This window comes from Poecilia formosa, unplaced genomic scaffold (genome assembly GCF_000485575.1).
Source record: "Poecilia formosa unplaced genomic scaffold, Poecilia_formosa-5.1.2 Scaffold482, whole genome shotgun sequence".
In the NCBI taxonomy this organism is placed as follows: Eukaryota; Metazoa; Chordata; class Actinopteri; order Cyprinodontiformes; family Poeciliidae; genus Poecilia; species Poecilia formosa.
Genome location: NW_006800421.1, coordinates 38,420 through 63,487, shown reverse-complemented (window position 1 = coordinate 63,487; position 25,068 = coordinate 38,420). Strand labels below are relative to the sequence as shown.

General features: G+C 40.3%; 2 protein-coding genes across 9 annotated transcripts; one reads left to right on the top strand and one right to left on the bottom strand.

Moving 5' to 3' along the window:
- Positions 1-546: 546 nt before the first annotated feature.
- On the top strand, positions 547-6,703 carry LOC103156459 (GDP-Man:Man(3)GlcNAc(2)-PP-Dol alpha-1,2-mannosyltransferase-like). The gene is made up of 6 exons (XM_007578514.2): positions 547-708; positions 919-1,140; positions 2,326-2,528; positions 2,728-2,896; positions 3,637-4,274; positions 5,239-6,703. Exons 1-6 carry the CDS (start codon positions 650-652, stop codon positions 5,520-5,522), a joined length of 1,575 nt encoding a protein of 524 aa, XP_007578576.1. The 5' UTR covers positions 547-649; the 3' UTR covers positions 5,523-6,703.
- Positions 2,960-24,794, bottom strand: nek5 (NIMA related kinase 5). Of its 8 annotated transcripts, XR_001659709.1 has the most exons (27): positions 24,406-24,794; positions 23,647-23,783; positions 22,473-22,569; positions 22,230-22,327; positions 22,042-22,125; positions 21,003-21,073; positions 20,266-20,352; positions 18,391-18,445; positions 18,025-18,138; positions 16,984-17,082; positions 16,049-16,148; positions 15,444-15,474; positions 15,329-15,407; positions 15,174-15,232; positions 14,006-14,206; positions 13,655-13,733; positions 12,413-12,526; positions 12,234-12,314; positions 11,382-11,474; positions 9,609-9,680; positions 9,303-9,386; positions 9,061-9,235; positions 8,898-8,984; positions 8,693-8,810; positions 8,027-8,207; positions 7,106-7,251; positions 2,960-3,070 (listed from the first exon to the last, which is right to left on the bottom strand). XR_001659709.1 is itself a non-coding variant. In XM_016664395.1 (26 exons), exons 2-26 carry the CDS (start codon positions 23,767-23,769, stop codon positions 7,246-7,248), a joined length of 2,388 nt encoding a protein of 795 aa, XP_016519881.1. In that variant the 5' UTR covers positions 23,770-23,783; positions 24,406-24,794; the 3' UTR covers positions 6,711-7,245. The 8 variants fall into 8 exon arrangements, 7 of the variants coding, with proteins under 7 accessions (XP_016519881.1, XP_016519882.1, XP_016519877.1 ...); XM_016664395.1 differs by lacking the exon at positions 2,960-3,070 and having other exon boundaries at positions 6,711-7,251; XM_016664396.1 differs by lacking the exon at positions 2,960-3,070 and having other exon boundaries at positions 6,711-7,248.
- Between the last annotated feature and the right edge of the window lie 274 nt (positions 24,795-25,068).

Genomic DNA, 25,068 nt, shown 5'->3' with positions numbered 1-25,068 from the left:
ACTGTCAATGGTTCAGTTGCACAACATTCAGTTTATGAATATATAATCCTTGGAGTTTCAGGTGTTATTAGTGCTAATTTGCATTCACTTTTCAAATACACGGTCGTACTCCAACATCTCCTGACCGCATGAATGTCAGAGGCCTCTTCAGATGGGTTGCAAAACTGACTGCTACTGGAGATCCTTCTTGGCCACCAGCCACAACCACTCTTAAGACACTTTGATGATATGAATAGCGACATTTAATGACTCTTTGGAATATAACTGACTGTTTTAATGACGTCATAAGCTCATGTCACTCTGATAGGCCGCTTCCTGGATGACCCACGGGTTCACGTTAAGAAATGCACCAAGGATGGAGGTTCCCTTTTTCGTCACATCATTTCTAGATTGCGACACTTTCAAAGCGGTTAAGTGTGATTTGTTTTTCTTTCTTTCAGTCTTTTGCTTCTGAATTAATTGAATGTGGTGACGTACATAAAAACTGTTGAACACACAGCCGTGAACCACAGCTTGCTTCCCTCGGAGGGCAGAAGTAGTCTATCACATGTTGATGACGTGCAGGTAAACAAAACGCTGAACCAATCAGAGAGCGGAGGCTGGGTCAGCTGACAGGTTGTGGCGTGACGTCAGAAGCTGTGTTGACAAAATGGCAGGACACGAACATCACCACCACCACTTCTCTCTGTGCTTCTGCGATTTGATGAGGTACACATGCTGTTTTTTTTTTTACCAAACATATACCATCATATAGAAAGAAAGTGTCGGAGAGAAATGTATTAATGTTCCGCTTAAAATTTAATTGAGGGGACAGTGCTAAGATTAGCCTAGCATGTAGCAGGCTAACGTCAAACTGGAACAGGTTTCAGGTGAACTCCTTCCGCCCTGCTCTCAGCTCTCCGTCTCCCTCCGCCGCAGGTTGCTGTGGTCCCTGGTGATGCCCTGCGTCTACCTCAGCCTGGCCCTGACCCTGCTGCTGGTCCTGGCTCTGCTGGGGCTCCGCGTCTGGTTGCAGGGTCGCCGCAAGACCCGCCGCGCTCAGGACGGCGGCCCGGCTGTGGCTTTCTTCCACCCGTACTGCAACGCAGGAGGAGGCGGGGAGCGGGTGCTCTGGTGCTCCCTGAGGGCCCTCATGAACCGGTAACCCAGCGCTCCGGAATAAAGCCCAGCCACATCCTTTTCTCTAAATAACATCTGCTCCGTGCTGTCACTGACAGGAACCTGAATTAAAGGTTTCAGGTGGCTCAGCTGGCACCGTGTTCAGAGGCTACAGTCCTCGATGCGGTTGTCCCGAGTTCGAGTCCCGGTCTTTCCTCTCGCTTCTCTCTAGTGCCTGTTTGTCTGCTGTTCAATAAGAGGCCACTAGATAACCGAGAAACCTTTAAAAAGCAAAGGTTTAATTGTTTACACAACTGGAGATAAGAGCAAACAAGCGTCAGGTCTCGGTGACCTGCCTGTCGACGTGGCCCTCTGCGACACAGCACCTCATGATCACGTCCCATAATCCTGTTCGAGTATAATAATCTATTTTAGACCTCAGTAATGTCCAGTTTTCAACCTCCATATATAGGGGTGGTCCACATGGACTTAAAATTTATCCTGATATTTTATTGTACGATAAAAATGATGAGATTACTTATTTTTTAGGTATTTATATATATTATAGAGAAACACAAATGCTGCACTAGAAAACATTCCCATTTGTAAAGTTTCTTTAGGACACTAGTGAGAAATTAAATCTGTATCACTAAACTGCATTTAATCATATTTCCAAATGCACCGTTATGTATTAATGCTCTCATTGAACAAGCAGTGGAAAATATAGTAAAATTAACTATCTCGACAATATGGATAGTTTTATTTAGTTTTAAACACCATTAATTGGAATTTATCATATCAATAAATTCTTCTAAGAAATTTATTGCGATAATTGATAAACGATTCGATAAATGCCCACCCATACCTCCATGGAGTCAAAACATTTCGTTATGATCTCATTTTTATCAGAGCGCTTTCCTTCAGGCGTTTGCTGATGGCTGTTTTTCCTCAAAGGTTTTCTTCCATTAAAGTCAGTGAATGGAGAGCTTGCCTGACAGTTGCCCTGGTAACTGATTCTGATGCTTCATAGGTTTGTGGTTGTGCCATATACCTAACTTTTTTAGACGATGGGTTGAACAGATCTCTGATAAGATAACTCTGCTTTAAACTTCTCCAGAACCTTCTTCCTGGCCCGTCTGCTGTCTTCCTTCATCTCCCTTTTTTTTAAATATTTGAAAATCTAAAAATGGAGAACTTATGGCAACCATTGCCTCCCCATTATTCCAGATACCCCAATGTCTCCTTTGTGGTGTACACGGGGGATAAGGGAGTGACTGGTGAGCAGGTCCTGGAGGGGGCGCGGCAGCGTTTCAACATAACTCTACCCCGACCCGTCACCTTCATCTTCCTGCGTCACCGCGGCCTGGTGGAGGCCGCTTCGTACCCTCACTTCACCCTGCTGGGACAGAGCCTGGGCTCCATGTTCCTCGGTAAGACATGAACATGAAACGCGCTGAGTGTTAAGAGTTTAGAAAAAGTAAAAAGATCCACGGCTCAGTTTTAGGTCAATCGACTAGTAACCTGTGCTTCTACAAGCGTAGGCCTTTCTGGATCTTTGGGGGTTTTTCTTCTTCTTGGTAAGATAAAGCAGCTAACAGAGGAGTGTGTGTGTGTGTGTGTGTGTTTTAGGGTGGGAAGCTCTCACAGCTTTTGTTCCTGACCTGTACGTCGACTCCATGGGCTACGCCTTCACGCTTCCAATCTTCCGCTACTTGGGAAGCTGCAAGGTGGCGAGCTACGTCCACTATCCCACCGTGAGCACGGACATGTTGACTGTGGTCAGAGAGAGGAACCCCAGGTAAAGCTCACCGTTCAGCTTTACATCAAGTTTTGATGTTGTTCCCTCATCAAAAACACACCTGGAGTGTCACTTTGATTCCTTCATGAATGTTTGGGAAATCCTTTAGTCTCCCGTAGCAACCATTCAGCTGCCACGGGTGGATGCAGCTCCGCCTTCGTAACAAAACTCCTCCTAAAAACTATTTATTGCTTATTTTCAAGAAAACTATGGGTGTGAATGAATGACACATCAGTCATAAAACCACACATTGTTCTTGAAAAACATTAATTTGAAACAGTGTTAAAAAATGGTTAATATCAACAAGCTGCACACAGTAACTGTATTTAGTCATATTTTCAAATTTATTGATATTTATCGATGCTCTCATGGAAGAAGTAGTGCAGAAATGTCAAAAGTAACATTTCCGATCATCCCGTCAGTTTTTTTTTTTTTTTTAATTTACCATTTTTTAAATTTTAAATTTCAAGTTTCTTTTAAGGCAAAAAAAAGAAATCATGCTGTTTTTAGCTCTTTCAGTTTAGAAAGAGCTGGAGCTTCTTAAAGAGACAGAGGCCTTAAATTACAGCCAAATTTCTTTTAAGTCATATTTTATATATAGGAAGGTAACATAGTTACTTGATTGCGCTATAAAATGATTCCATGTGGCTGGAAAATACAGCATACTGCCCCTTTAATGAAGCGTTCTCTGATTCTTAGCAGAAACTTTAACATATTTTCCCCCAAACCTTTAACTTCAGGTTCAACAACGCGGACTTCATCTCCAGAAACCCGGTCCTGAGCGCCGTGAAGGTGCTGTACTACTGCCTCTTCGCTCTGCTCTACGGCCTGGCCGGCTCCTGCAGCGACGTCGTCATGGTGAACTCCACCTGGACGCTGGGGCACATCCTGGCCCTGTGGCGCTGCCCTGGCCGCACCAGCGTGGTGTACCCGCCGTGCGACGTCAGGGCCTTCCTGGACGTCCCGCTGGAGGGGGAGGAGGACGAAGACGAGCTGGAGGAGGACTGGGAGGAGCTGGGGGGCGAAGAGGACGGGAGAGGAAGAGCGGGAGGAGACACGAAGTGCCAGTCCATTGTGTCCGTGGGTCAGTTCAGGCCGGAGAAGGACCACCTGCTGCAAATCAGAGCGTTTGCCAAGCTGCTGGACAGGAAGGGGGACGGGCCCGGGGGCCGGGAGGCGCTGCGGCTGGTGCTGATTGGCGGCTGCAGGAACCAGGAAGACGAGGACCGGGTGCTGATGCTGCGGGGCCTCTGTCAGGAGCTCGGCGTCTCCGACCGCGTCGACTTCAAGCTCAACGTTCCCTTCGACGAGCTGAAGAGGGAGCTGGTGAGCGCCACCATCGGCCTGCACACCATGTGGAACGAACACTTCGGCATCGGTGAGAACACGAGAAACGGCCATGTCTCTGTTACCATGGGGGGAAATAAGTATTTGATACACGTCTAAAGACTGGAGAGGTTGGTGGAGGGACGATCTGGTGATTATCGTTTACATGAACCAATTGGTAACAAAAATGTCTAAAGAGATTTCCAGGAATTAGTTCTTCTCTTTGAGTCTGTATTCTCAGACTGAGATTAAAGTATTTGACAATTATTTCAATAATCAATTTATCACAATTTGATTAATCTTTTCAGATTATTTAAGGTTATTTAATCTGATTTGACTTGCATAAGGTAAAAACAGGAAGCTGTTTTATCTGAATTTTTATAGTTTCTCCATGTCAGCATTTTATTCTGAAGTAATAGTGAGGAAATAAAGATTCCAAGCAAAATGCATCAAAAGCAGAAGAAATCTAGATTACCTCACTTGGATAATAACTACCTACGTCATATTTGTTTTCAGTGTACATGAGTTGCATGTTTCTCAGGTTGTCATCCTTAAAAACTCTTAAATTCATGTACCTAAAATTAAGGCCTTGAAATTCCTTTAAAAAGTAAGTTGGCCTTAAATAATTAATCACAAGTCTTAAATTTTGTCTTGGCTGAACGAGTTAATCTTGTATATTCTTTGTATTTGCAGGACTTTTCTGTCAGGCAAAAGCAGACATCTTTATTGTGCTAACCCCGCTAACTAGCTGCTAATATACACTTGCTAGCAAGCTAACTTGATTGCATCCATCCTGGGTTAGTGCAAGTTTATCCCCGTTTGGCTGGACGATGTTTGCACATTCCTGTGGCGATAAAGGTCTTAAATTCCGTTCGTGTTGGTCTTAAAAAGTCTTACATTTGAGTTGGTGAAACCTGCAGAAACCCTGATTTCTCTTTAAATAATTTCATGCTATTATTTTGAAGGGTACGTCGGGTTTCATGGTTTAGACGTCCATCCTGTCTCTGTCGTTCCAGGAGTGGTGGAGTGCATGGCCGCGGGAACCATCGTCCTCGCCCACAAGTCAGGCGGCCCGAAGCTGGACATCGTGGTGCCGCACGAGGGCAGGCAGACGGGCTTCCTGGCGGACAGCGAGGACAGCTACGCCGCGGCCATGGAAATCATCCTGGCGCTGACGCCTTCGGCTAGGCTGGAGATAAAACGCGCAGCGCGGGAATCTGTGGGTCGGTTCTCAGACCAGGAGTTCGAAGCTTGTTTCCTCGCCGCCACGGAGGCTCTGATGAGTCAGCTGGTGCGGTGAGGACGAGCGAAGGAGACCTGGTGTCCAACTGGGACTAGAGACGGCCGTCTGAGCAGAAAGCTAGCAGGCTGGAATCCGAAAACAGAAGAAGCAGCTCAGGAAGAATGCACCTGTCCTGAGGTGTAACTCAGGAGAGGTGCATTCTTCTTCTCAGTGATATTAGTGTAAGTTACACTAATATCACTGGGCAGTGATCTAATTCCGTTTAAAACAAGCTAAGCTAACAGTTAAAGCGCAACACAGCGCCTCATTATTAGCTTACTTACCAGGAAATAAGAAATTTCTACATTAGTCAAATTTTTCTGCTTGCTCTCCAGATTTTCAACCAGATAAAAATCTCCGCTCTGAACAGACTGAGGAGAAAAAACCTGAACATTCCCAGCGACTATTACTGATATGTAAAAATGCCTTTGGGTCGTATGAATGACGCCGTGTTCCAGGCTAAAGAGGTCCGTATGTGGATGTGTGTTTCCTGAACTGATTGAACGATAATCCAGGTTGTAGTTGAAACTGATAAATGTTTATGGTCAGATTTAAAGAGGATCATCTTGATATTTGACTCAGAGATGAATGAAAGTTTTTGCGGTCGTTTGATTTGTCAATCATCTGGTTCTCACACGTCCTGACTTCAGGATGTGGGTCAATCAGACTTGGTTTATGCAACGAGGCGTTTAGTTTCCCCTTTGCTTCCAGTGTTTCTGTTTTTACTAAGCTGGACTTAGATTAGACTCACTGTCAACTAATCTGGGGAGAATTATAGGAACTGCAAAACGGAGATTTTCTTGAGTTTTGTTCTGGGTTATACTGTCAGTACCGACATGATTTTGAAGAGAATTATTTTTTCTGACTTCTAAAGAAATTAAATGGGTTATTTAAATATGATTTTTCTGTCATTAGAGGTTAAGAGGCTTTCTCTTTTTGCTGCTTCATGTAATCTCTATAGTTATATTTAATATGAAGGTTTATCTGAGGTGACGGCCAAATCTACCATGTCTGAATGTTGTTGCTCTCCTCGCATTCCTGTTTTTGATGGGCATGATAATATAATAAAAGGTATGTTACAAACCCTCATTTTAAAGAGGCATTGATGCTGTTTAAGTCTGTGTATAGAGGATGCTTGGATTCCTGGAGAAATGGAAATTACACTTGAATAATACACAATAAAAGCAAAAGAAAAGTAAGAGATGCAGCTGATAATCTCTTGTGTGCTGCCCCCTTGTGGTAAGAGTCTCAAAGTACACTCCGAAGTTTAATATTATACATTGAAGCCAAATACTTCACAGTTACTGGTGTTATGTATATGAAATGATAAACTGCACACTCTTACTTTGCAGGAAAAATGATTTCAGAAAATAAACAGGTGAACAACAGGGCAGATTTATCTTCCTTAACCGAACCAAGCAGTTGGTAAACAGTCAGACCATTAAAATTTGAGCAGGTGTTTACTCTGAAATGATCCCAGTAATTAGCTTCAGTACAGCCTTGTTTCTTCTTAGTGTCTGAGCAAAATAAACAAATGGTCGACTACTGAATTTGTAGAATTAGAGTGACAAGTCACCTTCTAGGAAAAATAGCTAAATTACTTCAGTGCAACTAAACTATCAGAAGTAAAATGCAAACTGATTATGTGAATAAAAGTGAGACTTTTGGCTGCTTCCATTCACTGCTGGTAGGTTTTGCATAACTTTTGCACGACTTGCTAGCATAAAGTCCTCCAGAGACGTTACTGCTGGAAAAAAACAGGAATGCATCAAAAGAACAGTATTGGTCAAAACTGGAGGATGTTAACATTTGTACCTAAATAATGATAATATTTTCCTTTTGTCACTGTTGTGTTCTGCTGGTTGCCTTAGAACAACAAATAAACTGTTTTACATCAACTTTGAACACAGAAATGAATATGACAGGTATGAGGTAAAAGTCCAAACAAGTGAAAAGTTGTAAAATTGATTCCACTGAAAGGTGGCCATTGATTTTCTCTCAATGTTTGTTGTCAGAAATCATTTGAAAAGTGCTGTACATGAAATGTAGACGTATATTTCACAATCTGACTGACGGTCATGGTTACATTCAGTGTCTCCCTTTGTGTTTGGTATCAGAGGTGATGTTGGAAAACTAAATGACAGGTAGGCCACTTTTTTTTGTTAAATTAATTTATTTTTTTAAGTAAATAAAGATGTTTTACATTCTTAAAACTACATTTATATTACTGTGCACTTAAAATCAGGCTTGCCAACCATTTTAGTCCAGATGTAAACCATGAATATGTAGCCAAGGCTTCATGAGTCATACCACTGTGGACTGCTGCTTACTCAACCCTCCCTATGTAAACTTCAGAGTGAAAACTTTCACCTCTTTCACACTTTTTAAGGGAGTTCATTCAGAATAATCCATCTGTTAACAAACCACTGAATCATTTCAGCCTGATGCTCTTGTCAGCCTGGGGCCCTTCAGGTTTACTAGAAACACCCACTTGGTGAGCCTTCACACTCTGAACCGCTGACCTCTGCTTGGGCTTGTTGACCTGAAGAGCCGTCTGCTCCTCCGTCCTTCCTCTCCTCTTCTTCATCCTCCTCCTGCGTCTCCGGCGTGTTTTCTCCAGGGCTCGAGTCCTCCATGACGTAAAGGTTCCTCATGGAGTCCGCCACGGCGTCTCTCAGCTCGTCCTCCGACTCCTCAAAGTTCCTGAAGAAAAACACGACATCAGTCCTACATTTACCTTCCCTTTGTTATATTTAAAAGATTCAGAATTCATTTTTCAGGCACACGGCATCATTTTATAGCATCATCAAGTAACTGTTAACTGCAGTTGTTATGAAAATGCTGTGTGCATTTTGTTTGTGCACTACGCTCTACTAATACTTTTCAAAGACGCATGGTTGTATAATTGAGCATCTGTTTGCAGTGAGTGTAAACGTTGAATTTGGGGGGTGTGGCCAGCAGCAGCTCATTTGGATTTAAAGTGACAGAGACCTAAACCACCTCATTCTGATTAACTGAAATCTCATTATAATAGTTGTTTTGGGGGGGTTTTTTGCAAAAAATGTAACAAACATGTTTATTGTTCAGCCTTAAGGTGACCTTTAATTTGTATTTGCTGTCTCTCTTTTAAAACAAATATGTGGTTTGTACCAATCTGGGTTCAGAGTGAAGTTAAAGCATGAACTCACGTGTCATCATCATCAGACCTCGACTCCAGATGCTCTTCATCCATCTCTATATCCGAGTGCTTTTCCTCGTCTTCCTCTTCCTCTCGTTTTCCCGTCTCCTCCTCTCCCTCCGTCGTGGCTTCATAGAGGACAAACAGTTCAGTGTTCAACGTTCAGTGAATGTCTTTAGCCTTCAGTTTCCTGCCTGTTGGTGTTTTGGCCTGACCCGTGTCCAGACCTGGTGTGAGTTCGGCCTGAGCCAGCGCGTCCAGCAGGGAGCTGGGGGGGCCGCTGGTCCACTGCCTGCGACCTGCTGGGGGCCAAACGTGTGTCAGATATGAGGAGCTTTAAAATCACATGGGATACGTCAGTCGCTGTGTGAGCTGCACCTTCTGAAGGCTCAGCCGCTGTGCTGTACGCAGAGCTGACGGCCATGTTGGCCAGGGCGTCCAGCAGAGTCTGAGGGGTCCTTTGGCTCCACCCCTTTCTCTCCTTTGACCAGTCTTTGAGCTTTAGCTCCTCCCCTTCCTGGAAGCTTAGCGTACGGTTGAGAGGATCCACTTCCTGTTTGGTTAGAGGAGAAGAAAACTGAAGACATGTAGCGAAAATGACTTTGTTTCAGTTTTTCTACCTGCTTCTGTTCGTTTTTCCTCTCCTCCTTTGTTTCTTCTTCTTTTTCTTCTTCATCCAGCCGGATTTCAAACATGATTCCCTTCTGCAGGAACCAAAAGATTTAGATGCTGTTCATCATTTTCAAACAGTCTCACTTCATTTTTTACTCAAATATCACTGCTGAGTGACAAAGGAATGACTTTTGAAAATGTTTGAAATATTCCTTTTATACACCAGCTGAGCTTTTCAGATGCTGTCCCATGTTGTGTTTAAGTATTTGAATCAAAATTAGATCTTTTTTTAGGTTTATCAGGCAGAACTTCACCTTATCTTTGGGTTTTTTCTGAGAATGTCCCTCGTCTTCTTCTCTGACCTGCCTCAGAACTGCGTCCATGTCCTGCAGCGGGAAGGAAAAACCCTGTGTAACCTGAGTGACTTAACGACAAACGTAGGATTTGACCAAGTTTCCTTATGAACAGCTAGAGCTTCGAACCACAAGAACAGAAGACGATCAGCCCAACAACAAAGATACAACACATCTTATCACAGTGTAAAGGTCTAAAAGCTCAGGTGAAGCATTACATCCACTGAAAGACGGGTGAGTTAACTTGAAATATTGAGTTAATCAAATCAAGTTTATGCCAGTAAAGACATTAGCTTTATTAAGTTGTCATGCTAAATAAACATAAATAAAGTAAGTTTAGCTAACTTAATTTGACTACATGTAACAAATTAACTCAATTTTTTAAAGTGGATCTGCTCTCTTTTTTTTCCAAACCATTTAAAATCTGTCAACTTTTTTATTTATTTATTTTTTACATCTGATAATACAACCACAAACGTCGGTGTGTTTTTTGGTGTATTTTATGTGCAAACTGCTAAGTTAAGTCATACATCAGATACTGATACAAATGAATGAAAACTTGAATTTGAGGAAAGTTCCCACTAAGTTTTCTAGCATTTAGCAAATAGTCATAATTTTGGTAACTCGAAGCTAAAACAAGAAAAGTTTGTTCTGATTTAACTTGAGAGAGTGTCTTTTTATTTAGTGTATTTGGCTTCAACTGTCCACTTTCACAAAGTCATAAATAGTCTTAGAATATTCTGCACAAGTTTGATCCTCTGATTTCTGAGTCATGTAAATATCAAACTCACTTCAACGCCACACACTCGAAATGTATTTTCCTTTGTTTCCAGAAGTGTGTTTCTGTTTTCCTGTGGTTCTTCGTACCTGAGCAGGTGTTTCTTTCTGTTCTTCAGTATCCGAGGCGGGCTCCGGGTCTCGAGCTTTTTCCACCACAAAGGTTCTTTGTTTTTCTTGTGGCTGATGAGTACAAACACATGTCTGAAGCTGCTGCTATGAATTCTGTTACAGATAATACTTTAGGTGCCTTGTGAGCTTTTGGGATGCAGCTTCGTCATACGCAGCTGCTGCATCAAACATGCAGCCAAACCCAAACCTTCCCCCATGTGGTTTACATGCTGAGCAGAGACTGTGTGAAAGAACCGGGTGTTAGGCGCCTGAAAAAGCTCGCATCGTTTACTTTCTGAACCACAAACAAACAATCATTTATTTATGTGTCAGCAAAGCAGGTTTGAACAGAGTATTTGTAAAACTATCTGGATTTATTCTGGCATCTGAAAAACCCTTCAAATGTTCTGCTACTGTATTTTTAAGTATGACTAACATCTAGTATTTACAGCTCTAAATATTGATATGTTAGAAATGCTATGAATAGGAACATTGTTGTTGAAAAGTCCATGTATATGAGTGACTCCATCATTAAGTGAACCATCATGATACAGATTAATTCCACTCAGAATGGCGTTTTAAAGCCTTGATATGATTATGTTCAANAAGCTAAAACAAGAAAAGTTTGTTCTGATTTAACTTGAGAGAGTGTCTTTTTATTTAGTGTATTTGGCTTCAACTGTCCACTTTCACAAAGTCATAAATAGTCTTAGAATATTCTGCACAAGTTTGATCCTCTGATTTCTGAGTCATGTAAATATCAAACTCACTTCAACGCCACACACTCGAAATGTATTTTCCTTTGTTTCCAGAAGTGTGTTTCTGTTTTCCTGTGGTTCTTCGTACCTGAGCAGGTGTTTCTTTCTGCTCTTCAGTATCCGAGGCGGGCTCCGGGTCTCGAGCTTTTTCCACCACAAAGGTTCTTTGTTTTTCTTGTGGCTGATGAGTACAAACACATGTCTGAAGCTGCTGCTATGAATTCTGTTACAGATAATACTTTAGGTGCCTTGTGAGCTTTTGGGATGCAGCTTCGTCATACGCAGCTGCTGCATCAAACATGCAGCCAAACCCAAACCTTCCCCCATGTGGTTTACATGCTGAGCAGAGACTGTGTGAAAGAACCGGGTGTTAGGCGCCTGAAAAAGCTCGCATCGTTTACTTTCTGAACCACAAACAAACAATCATTTATTTATGTGTCAGCAAAGCAGGTTTGAACAGAGTATTTGTAAAACTATCTGGATTTATTCTGGCATCTGAAAAACCCTTCAAATGTTCTGCTACTGTATTTTTAAGTATGACTAACATCTAGTATTTACAGCTCTAAATATTTAAATGTTAGAAATGCTATGAATAAGAACATTGTTGTTGAAAAGTCCATGTATATGAGTGACTCCATCATTAAGTGAACCATCATGATACAGATTAATTCCACTCAGAATGGCGTTTTAAAGCCTTGATATGATTATGTTCAATTTACAGCTAAAACACAAGATGATCAACATAATTTTTTTTATTATGGAAAAAAAGGAAAAAGAAATCGAGCCTGGGCTTAATGAAAAAGAAAAGAAAAGGTTATTTTTCAAAAGGTGTCTTTAATCTGACAAATTGGAAGACATTAATTTATTGGATATGTCTGTGTATATTACACAAACTCTTTATATAAATGCATTATATATTAATATAATCTAATTTGCATACCTCTGATTCAGCTCTCTGTCTCATCTGTCTCACCTCCTGATGATACTGTTGCCTGATGAGATCCAGCTGACGCAGATACTCCTACACACACATTTTATTTTAGATTTTTGTACAACTTTTTTTAAATATCATTTTGCACATTAATTTCAGTTAATGCAGTTGTCTGTTCGGTGTCCCACCTGCTGTCCCTCATATTTTCTGTGCAGAGGAAAGTGTTGGTTGTCATGTAGTGCAGCGTCCTGCTCCTGACCGCCTGGTTTCCTGTTACTCTCAGCTGTACACGGCCGCAGACCCTGGAGTCAATAAAAGTCAGCAAGACAAGAAAACAACTGAGGAAAGTCCTTTAGATGCAGCAAATAGTATTTAAATAAGCTTGAAGTTGACAACATTTGTCCCTTTTCTACTTATGATTGTAGCTTTTGATTCAGTGATGCCAGTTTTGAGTTGCATTTATTTTAATGATGTTCATGTGAAAGATTTATTTTCGCATGAATGTAACGTATAATTTATATAACAGCTTATTATATATCTAGATTCTTCAGTACTATCAGTTAAAGTCATGCCAAACCAAACCAAACAGTTCAGTTCTTGTTCAGTTTTGCAGGTTTTCCATGTACTTCTATAATAACAAATATTCTGTTCTGCTCTATTGTTTTCTCTTTCTGTGGCCAGATAACATTTTCATACCCAGAACTATTTCTAATGTTCACTAACTTTAGTATTTTAAACTGCACAAACTGAAGATTCACTCACATCGGCATTGCAAGAGCTTGAAATTGAGACCCATTTCCTGATTATTTCAGCTAATAATTATTTGACCACTTGGGGGCAGTCATAAGCTGCATATAGAGAACTGGATGTTTAGGCACTAATTAAAATACGGAAATAAAAATTAGAGGAAGGTGTCATGGCAAAAGTAACCTAATCTATCTTAATGTAGTAAGTAGCACACTGCACATTTTAAGCCTTTAATCACAATAAACATGCATTATACATGCATAAAACGTGACACATGCTTCATATCTGTGACGGTTGGAGATATTTCACAAAATGGCTTTTATTCCATGATGTTTGGTTCCATGTAAAATATGTTGTGAACAACAAAAACAGTGTAATAAAATGCTACAGTTGTCCTTTCACTGAAAGATTCACTTCCTGATAACATTTATTCATTACTCATCGTCGTCGACTGTCATATTTATGCATACAGATATATGTCTGTTTCAAACCACGTCCAGGTCTGCTTCTAAATCCATCCATTAAAATAAATGATGGCCTAATATTAGTGTTCACTGTGCTTCCTGAAGGTAGTTGTACATTTTATCCAAAATGTAAAAATCAGAAACCTTATTAGAACAAACACACTCACTGCAGAGGCGGTCGGGTTTAAGTCAACCTGATGGTACAGAGTTTGGTCTTACCAGCTGTTTCTCTGCTCTCAGTTTGTACTGGTTGGCCTCGTGTTTCCTCTGCAGGTACTCGTTACGAGCTGCAGCCACACTGACAGACACAACAGGTGAAGGTGAAGACGTGTTGCCGTGGCAATGGGAACAAGATAAAACTCACTGAAGCTTTCCATAAGCAGTGGGAAAGTTTGGAAACAACTTATGCCTGCTAGGCATAAAACTGTGGCTAATTAAAGTTGAAGCAAATCTAGATTTGATGTAAATATTACTTCAGACGAAATCAGTTTCTAAACAGGAAGTTGTAAAAACAGATCGCATATTTTGTTGATCTTTGATGGAAATGTGCTGCTTTTCTGTGCCACTCACAGCTGGTATGGTTCCACAAGTGGACCGTCTTGGTCCCAGTACTGCAGGTTCACATCCAGGACTCGCTCCAGAGCCGCAGGATCAGGAGCTGAAGGTGGAGCAGCAGCAGCAGGAACGTCCTGATTCCTCCTCTGAATGACATCCAGCTGGGCGTAATAGTGCTGGTAATGGATGTCAGGCTGCCTCCCATCCAGCCTGTAGCTAGAAGAACAACATATTCATTTCAGAAGGTTATAAAAATGACTGGATTGTGACTCTTCTCAGGGCAGTTTTTAATCTTTACCACTTTTCAAACAAAACTTTTAAAAAATATAACGTCCTTCATTGATATATCTATGTCGGTAGATTAAAAAAACAGGAGTACATTTCCAGCAAAAAACTTTCGTTTTTTAGATTGATATTTGAAATATTCTAAAAAAAAAAAAAACTTGGAAATTTCTGAGTTTAAAAAGTAAAAAAATTGCTAGAAAAAGCTCAGCGATTTTTAAATAAATCTCAGAAATTTTCTAGAATTTTTTTTTCCACTTTCAGAAATTCTCAAAAAGTCAAAAATTTTCAACTTTTTAAGTATTTCCGTAATATATTTCTTAGATAAAATTAAAAATTTCTGAGTTTTTGTCAGAAATGTACTCTTATTTTCTATCTGCTATGGTATATAAAAATATTCTTTCAGTTTCTCAAACTTCTTAGAGGTTAACCGTGATCTGACTATCAGGCGATAAACATTCACTAACACTTTACATAACCAACACAGGCAAAGTTTAATCAGGAGCTGCTTTTCTGCTACAAATGTTTTTGATATTCCACTTGAAAAAAAAAAAGACAATTTTGCAATTGCATTGTTTCCGTTAAAAAAATCGCACCTGAATAAACCTGTCCATATGATAAGTCATTAAAAATCATGGTAAGTTTTTACAGACGTAAACACTTACAAGTGATAATGAGAAAAGATTTTCTAAGCACTTTGAATTGCCTTGTGCTGAAAATGTGCTATATAAATAAAATTAACGTACCTTCCCAAATAGATGTATTGAAATACATCTGTTTCAATATGACTGAAAATTAAATTTTTTTTCAGCATTAAGCACATTTAAGCACAAGTTAAATTTGTGAATTTTTACGGTTTTTGGAAACGCAGCTAGTTTTGAGGAGGCTTTTTAATACCCACTTCTGAATCCCTGCAAACGCTCCGTCTGCGGCTGGTTTGGCTGGTTTTTGATGAAGAGGCTGCAGTAGCACATAAACACAAAGTTAAACCAACAGAAACACAAAAAACCCAGATCCCGGATCAAACAGAGAGCATCGATGCTGCTTCAGCCCTACCTTGTGGGGAGCGGCGTTCACTCTGAACGGCGCTCTGTGGTCCAGTTTAGCAGCCGGTTTCCTGCCTGCTGCCCCCGGCCTCTCTGCTGCCCCCGGCCTCTCTGCTGCCCCCGGCCTCTCTGTTGCTCGCGCCTTCTGCAGCTTCTCTGGACGACAGCGGAGAACAAAATGTTTAGCTCTCTATTTTAATATATACTGTTTGTTGGAGGAAAATATTAAGAAATAAAACCTACTGAGTTTTCCATCACAGTGTATCAGGGTCACTATAGATAGAAAAAAGAAGAGTGAATTCCCACCATAAAACTCAGAAATTTTGAGATTCATCTCAGAAATTTTCAAGAACAAAATAAGCAAATTTCTGAGCTCCAAACGTCAAAAATTTACTAGAAAAAAAAAATCAGAAAATTTGAGATTAATTTCAAATATCTCTCCAAGTTTTTTTTAAAAAAGGAAAAAATTATTTTGGAAAATGACTTGGTAAGATTTTGTGTTTTTGCAGTGCACCGTTCTCTTGTGGTACTAAAAGTCTTACTGTATTATTAGTAGTAGTGGATTTCATTTGAAATGTATCCTGAATGTTTTCAAAATGATCTATTGCTGCCAAAACCATCCCAGAGCCGTCGAGGAGAGTAACACTAACATTATCAGAGGTCAATGAACTCTTATTTAAAAAAAACAAAACACACACAGTCGATGAGCTTTCACTCTGTGCTGCGTTACCTGCCGGTTTTGATGCTCCTGTTCTTAATTTAGCAGCGTCTGATGCAGCTGCTGCTCCGTTTCGAGGGGAAGCCGCGTGGTTCAGCTCCCCCTGCACCGTCTGCAAACACCGAAAACCACAAGCACACATGCCACCACCGATAGCTCGTATTTTACATCACTGTTTACGAAAGCCAATAAGAATTTGACAGATTTTATGAGAAGCAGAACAGTGCGGTAACTCTTTGGTATGTTCTGTAGAGGCATTAGAGCTTTTTTCCTTTTATAGAATATCAGAAAACAAACAGTATAACAAAGACGAAGGAATGCAGCAGACACATCAGGGATGACACTTTGAAGAAGTTTAAAGCAGAATTAGGTTAGAAAACAACATCCTAAGCTTTAGACGTCTCATGTACATCTGTTTAATTCATTGTGTGACAATAAAATCCAACTGACAATCTGTGGGAAGACTTGATAGACGATGCACACAGATGTTCTCCATCCCATCTGACCGAGCTGCAGCTTGGTTTGGGAAAGAATGGGAGGAAAAAACTAAGATATCAGTGCAGATGTGGAAAGTTGGTAGAGTCTTGTGGCTGTAGCTGCGATCAGAAGTGACTCTACAAAGTGTCAGTGGACATGAACACACTTCACAGATTTGTATTTGCAAAAATAATAATAATAAAAGAATTCAAAATCATTTTTGTTTTTTCTTTTACTTCACAATTACAGACGACTTTGAACTGATATTTGTCATAAAATAAAGCTTTGCTTTGCACTGGTGCTCTAAAAAACTGATATAATCTATTTGTGTTTTCATTGAAATTATTTTTTTTTAAGTGTTTTATTTTTGCCTCTTATTTGTATAATTTTTAAGCAATGCTACCATTTATCATGCACATCCTTTCACTAACATGACGGTTTAAACTACAGTGATCAAACTGAGCCATTACCTGAGCGCTGACGTGTTTACTGATGTGTTTACTGACGTGTTTTTCTAAAAATGGCCGCCGGAGGACTGAGCTCACTGAGGGACGGTCTCGAGGGTTGACCTGAAAAAACAAAACAAAACAAAAAAAACAATGTATTTTACAAATATGATACGTTTTCGAGTAATATCTATTCTACTTAACTATTAAATTATGTTGAAAAGTTATGAGTCAGTTTATTGTGCAAGAGACGAGACAACAACCTCATCAGAACCTCTGATGAAATAATACATTTGAGGTAATAAAACTAAGAACTGTGGATTTCTAACCGTGGTGTCTCCAGAGGACAATAGAGAATCACGAGACGCTCAGGATAATAAACAGCTGCTTAAACAGTTTGTGACATTCTGTCATTTACACCTGGTGCTTCTAACTTAATCCGACCTGCTGCTGCCAAAGGCCTTTCGAGAGAGAACAGCTATAATCCCATAACACCGGTTCTTTGATCCCTGAACTGGACAGCAAATTGTGCTGACTTTTATTCTAGTCATAAAATCGGCTCCATGGTCTCTGTGAAATTCTCACTCCCTTCTGTAGGAATGTCGGGTCCAGCTGAGACGGCTCCGATAAGTTAGAAAAAGAAACAGGAAAAACTGTGAAAACTCAAAAATCTCGGACAGAAAACAAAAACATTATTGTTAAAGAAACAAAAACATTATTGTTAAAGCTTTTTCGCAACTAAAGTTCTAGAGTCTTGTACGTTTAACGTTGCTAAAATAAGCTGAAGTTCTAAAATATTCTTATCTTCTAAAAATGTTGTGAAAGAGTTAACTAACAACTTCCAGAGGGAATTATATAAACAAGTACTTTACTAAAGCAAAAAAATAAAAATAAAAAATACTATATACTACAGACCAAACTATCACTTCTGTGTGATGAGTCATTTTCAACCTCCTCTGACTCTCATGTCAAGAGCTGATTCTTGTTGTAGCTGCTCTGTAACTTCACTTGTTCTTGCCGCATCACATAAACGCTGCAACAAAAGAGACAAAGAGTGTGTCCGACCTTGAAGAGCTGGGTAACCAGCAGACGAAGGTCGTGGGAGTAGCGACTGGGGACAGGTGCGTAGTGGCCTCTGCAGATTTTGCTGACCAGCTGCCTCAGGCTGTTGCCCTCGAACTGTAAGTGGAGAAACACAATTAGTAAATAAGACAGGTTTAAAAAGAAGCTAACGATCAGTTAATTTAACAGCAGTAAATGCATTTTTAAAGGGGCAGCGTTATGTTTGTTCCAGTCAGTCAAGTAACTATGCTACATTAAGTTGCTATAAAAATGCTATATGACTTAAAAGAAATTTGAGACTTTGTAATTTAATAGATGGATGGATGATGGCAGCGTTAGCTTAGCGCTGATGAAGCGGTTAAAGCTTACTGGATGCCTCAGGCTGCAGAGTTCATAGAGGACACAACCGAGAGACCAGATATCTCTGCAGAAGCAAAAACACAAACAAAAGCAAATATCTATCAACCTCAATCAATTTCCCCTGGTTTTAATTACACCATTTCACAAACATCCTCCCTGTTAACGTCCCACTGAGTACATCTTACACAACGTGACATGCATTTGTTGAAAAAGCGAGCAGTGCATCATCATCTCACACCCTTCCACTAAAGTCATAAACCTGGAGGGGAAAAACAAAGTTAAACGCAAAAAAAAAATGTCTTCAGGTATTTGTTTTTTCTGGCTCAGAGTCAAGTATATGACAAATCTTGACTGTACTTTGACGTTTTGAGGAGAGGATGAAGGCAAACACTTCAAGAGGTTCAGAATTATATCCACCTCAAAACGTCGCTGATAAGCTTTCGATAAGAGTCTTGAGTAGAAAGAAGAGGAGGTCAGTTTGGCCTCAGCTTCTCCAAAACGGGGGAACAGAAAAGAGCAGATGAAATAACAGACAAACAAGAAATAACAACAGTTGCTACAGTCCAACTTCAACCAGAGAGCTTCAAAACCAGGCCAAGTAGAAATCATTTATAAGTGTTGTATAGACTGAACAGGCTGAAGATATTCAGTTTATCCCACTTTAATAAGACAATCTGGACGTGAACAGACATAAAGTGTGCTCCTCTGTACGTGTCTGCACTTGCTGTCAGAATGAAACCCCCTCTGGGTGGATTGCAGCTCTACTAGGTCACAACACCAACATTACACAACCGCGGCTTATTGTTGCTCTCACACATGATCGTCCAACAGAGACAGACATGAAAAGCGTCAGTCAGGGACACAACTCATCTGTCCACCAAACTCCACCCACGTCCAGTTCTACTGCAGTCGTCGCAAGTGAGCAGAAACTTTGGACTAATTTCAAACAACTCCGCCCTCGTTGTAAGGAATTTTATTCCACAGCTAAAACCCCACAGAAGTGTTTCTGGTGCGTTGGCTTTCATATAAAGAGTGATACGAATGTGTTGGGGAATATATTGTTTTTTCATCAATCATTGTTGTAATAATCTTGTGCCGAATATCAGCATAGAGCAGGAACAACATTTGTTGGCCCTCAGCTGGTAAATTCCCTTGAACCAGCAGCAAAGTGACAGGCAGGCCGCAGCAGGTAGAGCCACTCAAAGGTAGAAACAGAAAGTAAGAACAGCGGATGGTACAGTGAGGGCAGAGTTACAGCGGAAGAAAAAACTCAGAGAACCTCAGAGACATTAAGACGGAGACCTCCGATCACTTTCTGTTTCTACTGCTGATCACTGTCAGTTCCCGGGCCGCCGACTCCACATTCTCCTCCAGGACCTCAGATAAAAGGCTGCACTCATCCTGTGGCCAGTTTTGAGAAAGTTTTGGGCTTTTGGGTCCTGACTGCTGTTTGCCATATCGTGTTGACATTTCTCTGGTGACATGACCATGAAGCATATTTAAATTCAAGTCCCAATTGCACATTTTTAAAACCTTCCTTTATTCCCCTCTAGACTCCTGCATGACAACTGAAGTTATTCATGTTTTTATTTAATTTCCAGGCAGATTAGGTTGAAATTCTGAAGACTGTAGATTAAATTCTCAATTACTTTCTCTATCCTTTTCCTGTTTTATTGTTTTTAATCTTAATCTGCCTTGAACTTTACTAAAAAATTACTGAAAAAATTCAGTAATTTTTTTGGTCATGTCTCAAATTTTGAGCTGTTAGCTCAACACTTTTTTAAAAAAAAAAGTTAAACAGAGTTATTATTAAAAGTAATATTATACAAACATTTTATGGTTACAACACTGCAAACAACTGATAACTGAAGGTAACCGACATACGTTTTGTTGTTGTAGGGCCGACTCTCACAGATCTCTGGTGAGAGGTAGTATGGCGTCCCGACACATGTCCTGGCCATCTCCAGGGTGCTAAACGGTAAAACAGAAAAACAATCAGCCCACCATCAGTTACGCCTCAATACGGCTGAGAGCAGAAATGGCTCTTAGGCTGTAAAGTGTGACATGGTCTCTGGTGTAAAGTATATTTTCAGAGGTATATTTTCCATCACTATTAAAAAGCTATTGACTCTTATGTTTAGCTAAGTAAGTTAGTTTTGTCTCATTTCAAGTGTACCAATATCTTTGCACTAGAAATTAGACCAAAAATACTTGGTAGGATTTTTGCTTTTCCAGTCCCTGGTATAAAGATTTGCTATATTGTCCCTTTTTAATAATTCATATCTACAAAATCGTTCCTTTTCTTGCAGCTTGTAGAAGTACCAAAACAGAATACCTTCCTTTTCTGCCTTTTACATCCTTCTATGTATTGAGAGTAACAAAAAATATTGTACAGCATAGACAATAATCGCACACTTTATCGTACTACTGAATCTACTGTTGTGCAATCAAACGCTACTAGCCGGCTACCATTTCTACACTCCAGTGTTTACTTGTCCGAGTCGACAGTTTGAGGAATGCTAATCAGTTGTTTGGAGCTCCTCTGTGACTTACGGTGGACTCGCTGACAGGCAGCTGCATCGTGTGTGTGTACGTGTGTGTGAGGATCACACTTGACTTACTTATTCAAAATTCTTGCGATACCAAAGTCCCCCAGCTTTACTTTCATCCCTCCACTGGTTAGGAAGATATTCTAGGCAAGAGGGAGAGCAGGAATGAAAACAGATTTGCGTGCGTGTGTGTGTGTGTGTGTGTGTGTGTGTGTGCGCGTAAACTGATACGACTGATGAAACAGAGAGATGGCTGTGAACAGAAATGCAGTGTGTTGTCATCTTGCTGAGTTATTCTAGCAGCTGGCGCAGAGAGCCGTCTTTGTTCAGAGCAGAACTGACCTCAGGACGGTTCTGCTGTACAACTAAAGAGCTCTGTAATGAAAATGCTTGTTAATTAATGAGCTTCACCCCAGAGACAAGATGTTCACAATGTTTATAGACGCAGAGCAATAAATGCTGCACAAATGATCTTTTCCGAAGCGCCACAAAAACTAAATCTGTTTCCTCTCCCTGCCCCCGAGTTTTTCCTGTAACATCAGACATTTCCCCTTGAGATTGATACATTTTAATCATAAGCAATTAAGCAATTGTAAAATTGAACAATAAGTTCAGAGTGTGCAAAACAACATATGAAATGATGTCATCAGGTTGTGTCAAGTCCCCTTCTTTCATTTGTCCATCAACTCAGATGTTTCCACAACATGATGCTGCAGTTTTAGTCGCTGGAAAAACAAATTGTTCTCATGTAAGTAAAGGCCGAGACCAAACCGTTTAAAATCCACAGTGGAACTTTGATGAGTTTGTAAATAATGAAACGTCGTATGTGTACAGAGCAGAAGTTGATTTACTCTGAAATCAACTGTTTTTGTTAATTAAATTAAATAAAATTTCATTTGAACATTTTATTGACCTTACTGTGAGTGATGCAGTTTAAATAGACACAAAAAAAACATGGTTTTCTCGTCGTAACACAGAAAAATATCCCTACAAAGCTAAAACCCCTGTTTGTTTGATATAGAAATAGTTATACAAAGTTTTTTTTTTTTTTTTTAAAGTGTTTCAGTAATCTTTAGTTGTATTTTTAGTCTTTCTTTTCGGCGTGTTTCACCTGAGATTTGATGTCTCTGTGAAGAATCTTCCGGTCGTGGATGTGCTTGAGGCCCAGGCAGATCTGGATGAACCAGTCCACAATCTGAGAAACACAAACTTCACTTTATTCTTCTGTGTCTGACAGGGAGCCCAGCCTTTGGTAACGTTCAGGCTCAGGTTTCAGCTGAGCTTCAGGTCAGCCGCTACCTGCGCCTCCGAGAAGGGAATTCCTCTCTGCATGTTGATCTTCTTCAGCAGGTCTCCACCATCGCAGTACTCCATCACTATGTACAGGCTGCCCTTCTCTGCACACGGAAAAGGTTTACAAGTGGTTCGTTTCTGACAGGACAGGAAATGAGCACCTAAATCTACTAGAGATATGATAAATGTATGGCTGCATAGTGGATCAGTGGGCCTATAAAACGCTCTGGAAGGACGATCTGCTCCCACCTTGAAATGTCGTGATGAAAGAAACGATGTTTGGGTGTTTCATCTGTGACAGCAAAGTCACTTCTTTCTTAGAGGCTTCTTTCTCCTTCGCTGACATCTGAACAACAAACACACATAGTCAATGAGACGGCTCTAAAAGTGAATGAAACTATAAGAGAGATTTTTTTAAATTGGTTGGATTTTATTATATTGTACAGACATTTTTTTTTGAGTCCAACATATTTCATAGGTTTAGAGGACGCAAAGTCTCTTCCTATTTTGTAGCTTTTCTATTTTGTTCCAAGAACGTGAAAAACTTTCTGCTCATTTTAATGCATATAAAGGGACAATATTAAGTGTTTTGCAGGCATATAGTGCTATTTTATAGCATAATCAAGTAACTGTTAATATCAGTTGTTACAAAACTGCTATAAATATCAAATATGACTTAAAAGAAATTTGACTTTGTAATTTAACGTCTTGAAATATCTTAACTCTAGATCTTTTTGTAATTCCACCTTCAGGAAGTTATCACAACATGGCTCCTCTATTAACCCTTTAACAACATTTTGAGCAGCACTCCACTGAGAAGTAGCTCCTGTAAGCTCAGCAGATACACAGTTCTACTGGGTGTTTGCTAATTGCTGCTGGCTAGTCTGAAGGAGCCGAGTGAGGAGGACTGGTTTGTGAGGTGGAGGCTCGGTAGTTTGTAAACAGCAGCTGCGAGGAGGAGCTGCATCTCGAAGGCAGGGCTAGGCCCACCCAGATGTTTATCCCAGCTGAATGGTTGCCACGGGACATTGAAGGATTTCTCAAACATTAGTCAAAGAATTAAAGCAAAACTCCAGGTATGTTTTTGATGAGGAAATATACCATGACAGAAAAGCTCAAACTGGTCGATTTTACCTAATACTGCCCCTTTAATGCATCTGAAAGAAATCCTTGCTTTATTTCAAACTCCAAAGACAATCAGAAAAACAAAAATATTCCTCACTGTATTGATAAAATTAGTGATATTTGGTAAGAGATGTTATGTTATTGTAAAATCTGTGAGAAATCTCTGTTATTTTTTAAGTAGATATTAGAATTCATTCAGTAATTTTGATCTTTCTTTTGTTTTGGATGTTATAAATTGTTCACTTTAAACATGTGCCACTTGTGGTTTCCCCGAGCAAACTGGTCTGCGTTCCTGTACCTTCCTCAGACTGATCTGCTTCACCACGCAGCTCCTGTCTCCATCTCCCCGTTTGTCTCTGACGAGCAAGGCTCTCCCAAACGCACCTTCTCCGATCTGCCGGATAACCTCATAGTCATTCATAACACCTGGAAATGCTGCCACGCACACAACACAGAATAATCAGCGAGGTGTTAGCTGTGCCAGAAACAAGCTGCAAACCGTTAGCTGCAGCATTTTTACGTTTTTTTCTCGCTGTCTGCAGTCAAATCAGACCGAAGTTCACTTGGTTTTGGGTCAGTTAAAATACCGACTGAGCCAGCCCACCCAGAACCCAACCAAAATTATTTATATCTTCTAAATCCCACAATATTGGCAGAAATAATACGTCAAAGATTTACGTATTATTCAAAATCAGAAGTTTACATAGAGAATGAACGGGGGGAAGCCCGGATGTTGATGTCATGGCTTTGGAAACTTCTGATAGGTTAACAGACACATTTGAGTTAATTAGAGAGGCGCACCTGTGGCTGTATTTATTTTAATGTCACAGCTGGGCGAAGCACACCGTTTTCTTGTATCACATGAAAAGTAAGAAGAAGGCCGGCAAGATGCGTGTGTGTGTGTGTATCACACTGAAAGTTTGAGTTGAGTTCCCTGTTCAGTTCAACATGTCGGTTGCCATGGATACGGCAACACAGTTAGCAAGTTGACTACACTTTCTTTGTCCGGAAGAAGAGCTTTCCTTTTTAACGCTTTTAAATAAATAAGTTTACTTACGGGTATGGAACCTCACAGATGCAGTACAGTTAACATAGCTGAGAGAGAGAAAACAACAGCAACAAGTTGAAAAGTCGCGAGACGTCACAGTAATGTCCGTAAAAAACAGTACGGCAGGCTAGAGAAGGTGCCGCAGAGGACACTGGGAGCTGTAGTTGTTTTCACGCTATGAGTAGAAAACTCGATTCCCTTCACAACAGTGAATTTCAAGATTTGTTAAAAATCTTAAAATATTACTTTTAATAATCAAAAAAATATACATTTTAGTGGTTAGAAAATAATGTCTTTAAACGTCACAATTTGTCGACTAAGAACTATGGTTTTCCTCTTTTTCAAAAGGAAACTGATACGACACAGATACGTGACACGCCTTCACCAAAGTGACACAGAAGTCTGAGTCTCTCCTCTCCCTACTCTTTAAAGCCGATGTGCAAAGGCACAGCGGTTATTTAAATCCTCAGAACAAGAGTAGAGATTTGGAGATTCATTCGCAGCTCATTTTGCCGTTGTCACATTCAAGTCAGAATAAAAACCCGTTGGAGCTCTCAGGTGTGTGCATGACCTCCACAAGGTCAGGTACTGCACCTGTAAAAAGTTCAAATAAATCCTCCGAGATGTTAAGATTGTCCAACGGAGAAAAATAAATCTATGCAACTTTAAATG

Coding starts and splice junctions, on each gene's coding strand:
- LOC103156459 (XM_007578514.2), top strand. CDS start 650: ATGGCAGGACACGAACATCACCACCACCACTTCTCTCTGTGCTTCTGC. Junction 2,897..3,636: donor GTCAGAGAGAGGAACCCCAG/GTAAAGCTCACC, acceptor CTTTAACTTCAG/GTTCAACAACGCGGACTTCA. Junction 4,275..5,238: donor GAACGAACACTTCGGCATCG/GTGAGAACACGA, acceptor CTGTCGTTCCAG/GAGTGGTGGAGTGCATGGCC.
- nek5 (XM_007578511.2), bottom strand. CDS start 23,769: ATGAATGACTATGAGGTTATCCGGCAGATCGGAGAAGGTGCGTTTGGG. Junction 17,083..18,024: donor TGGTTACCCAGCTCTTCAAG/GTCGGACACACT, acceptor TTGTTTTTTCAG/GTCAACCCTCGAGACCGTCC. Junction 12,527..13,654: donor TGAGAGCAGAGAAACAGCTG/GTAAGACCAAAC, acceptor TATTGACTCCAG/GGTCTGCGGCCGTGTACAGC.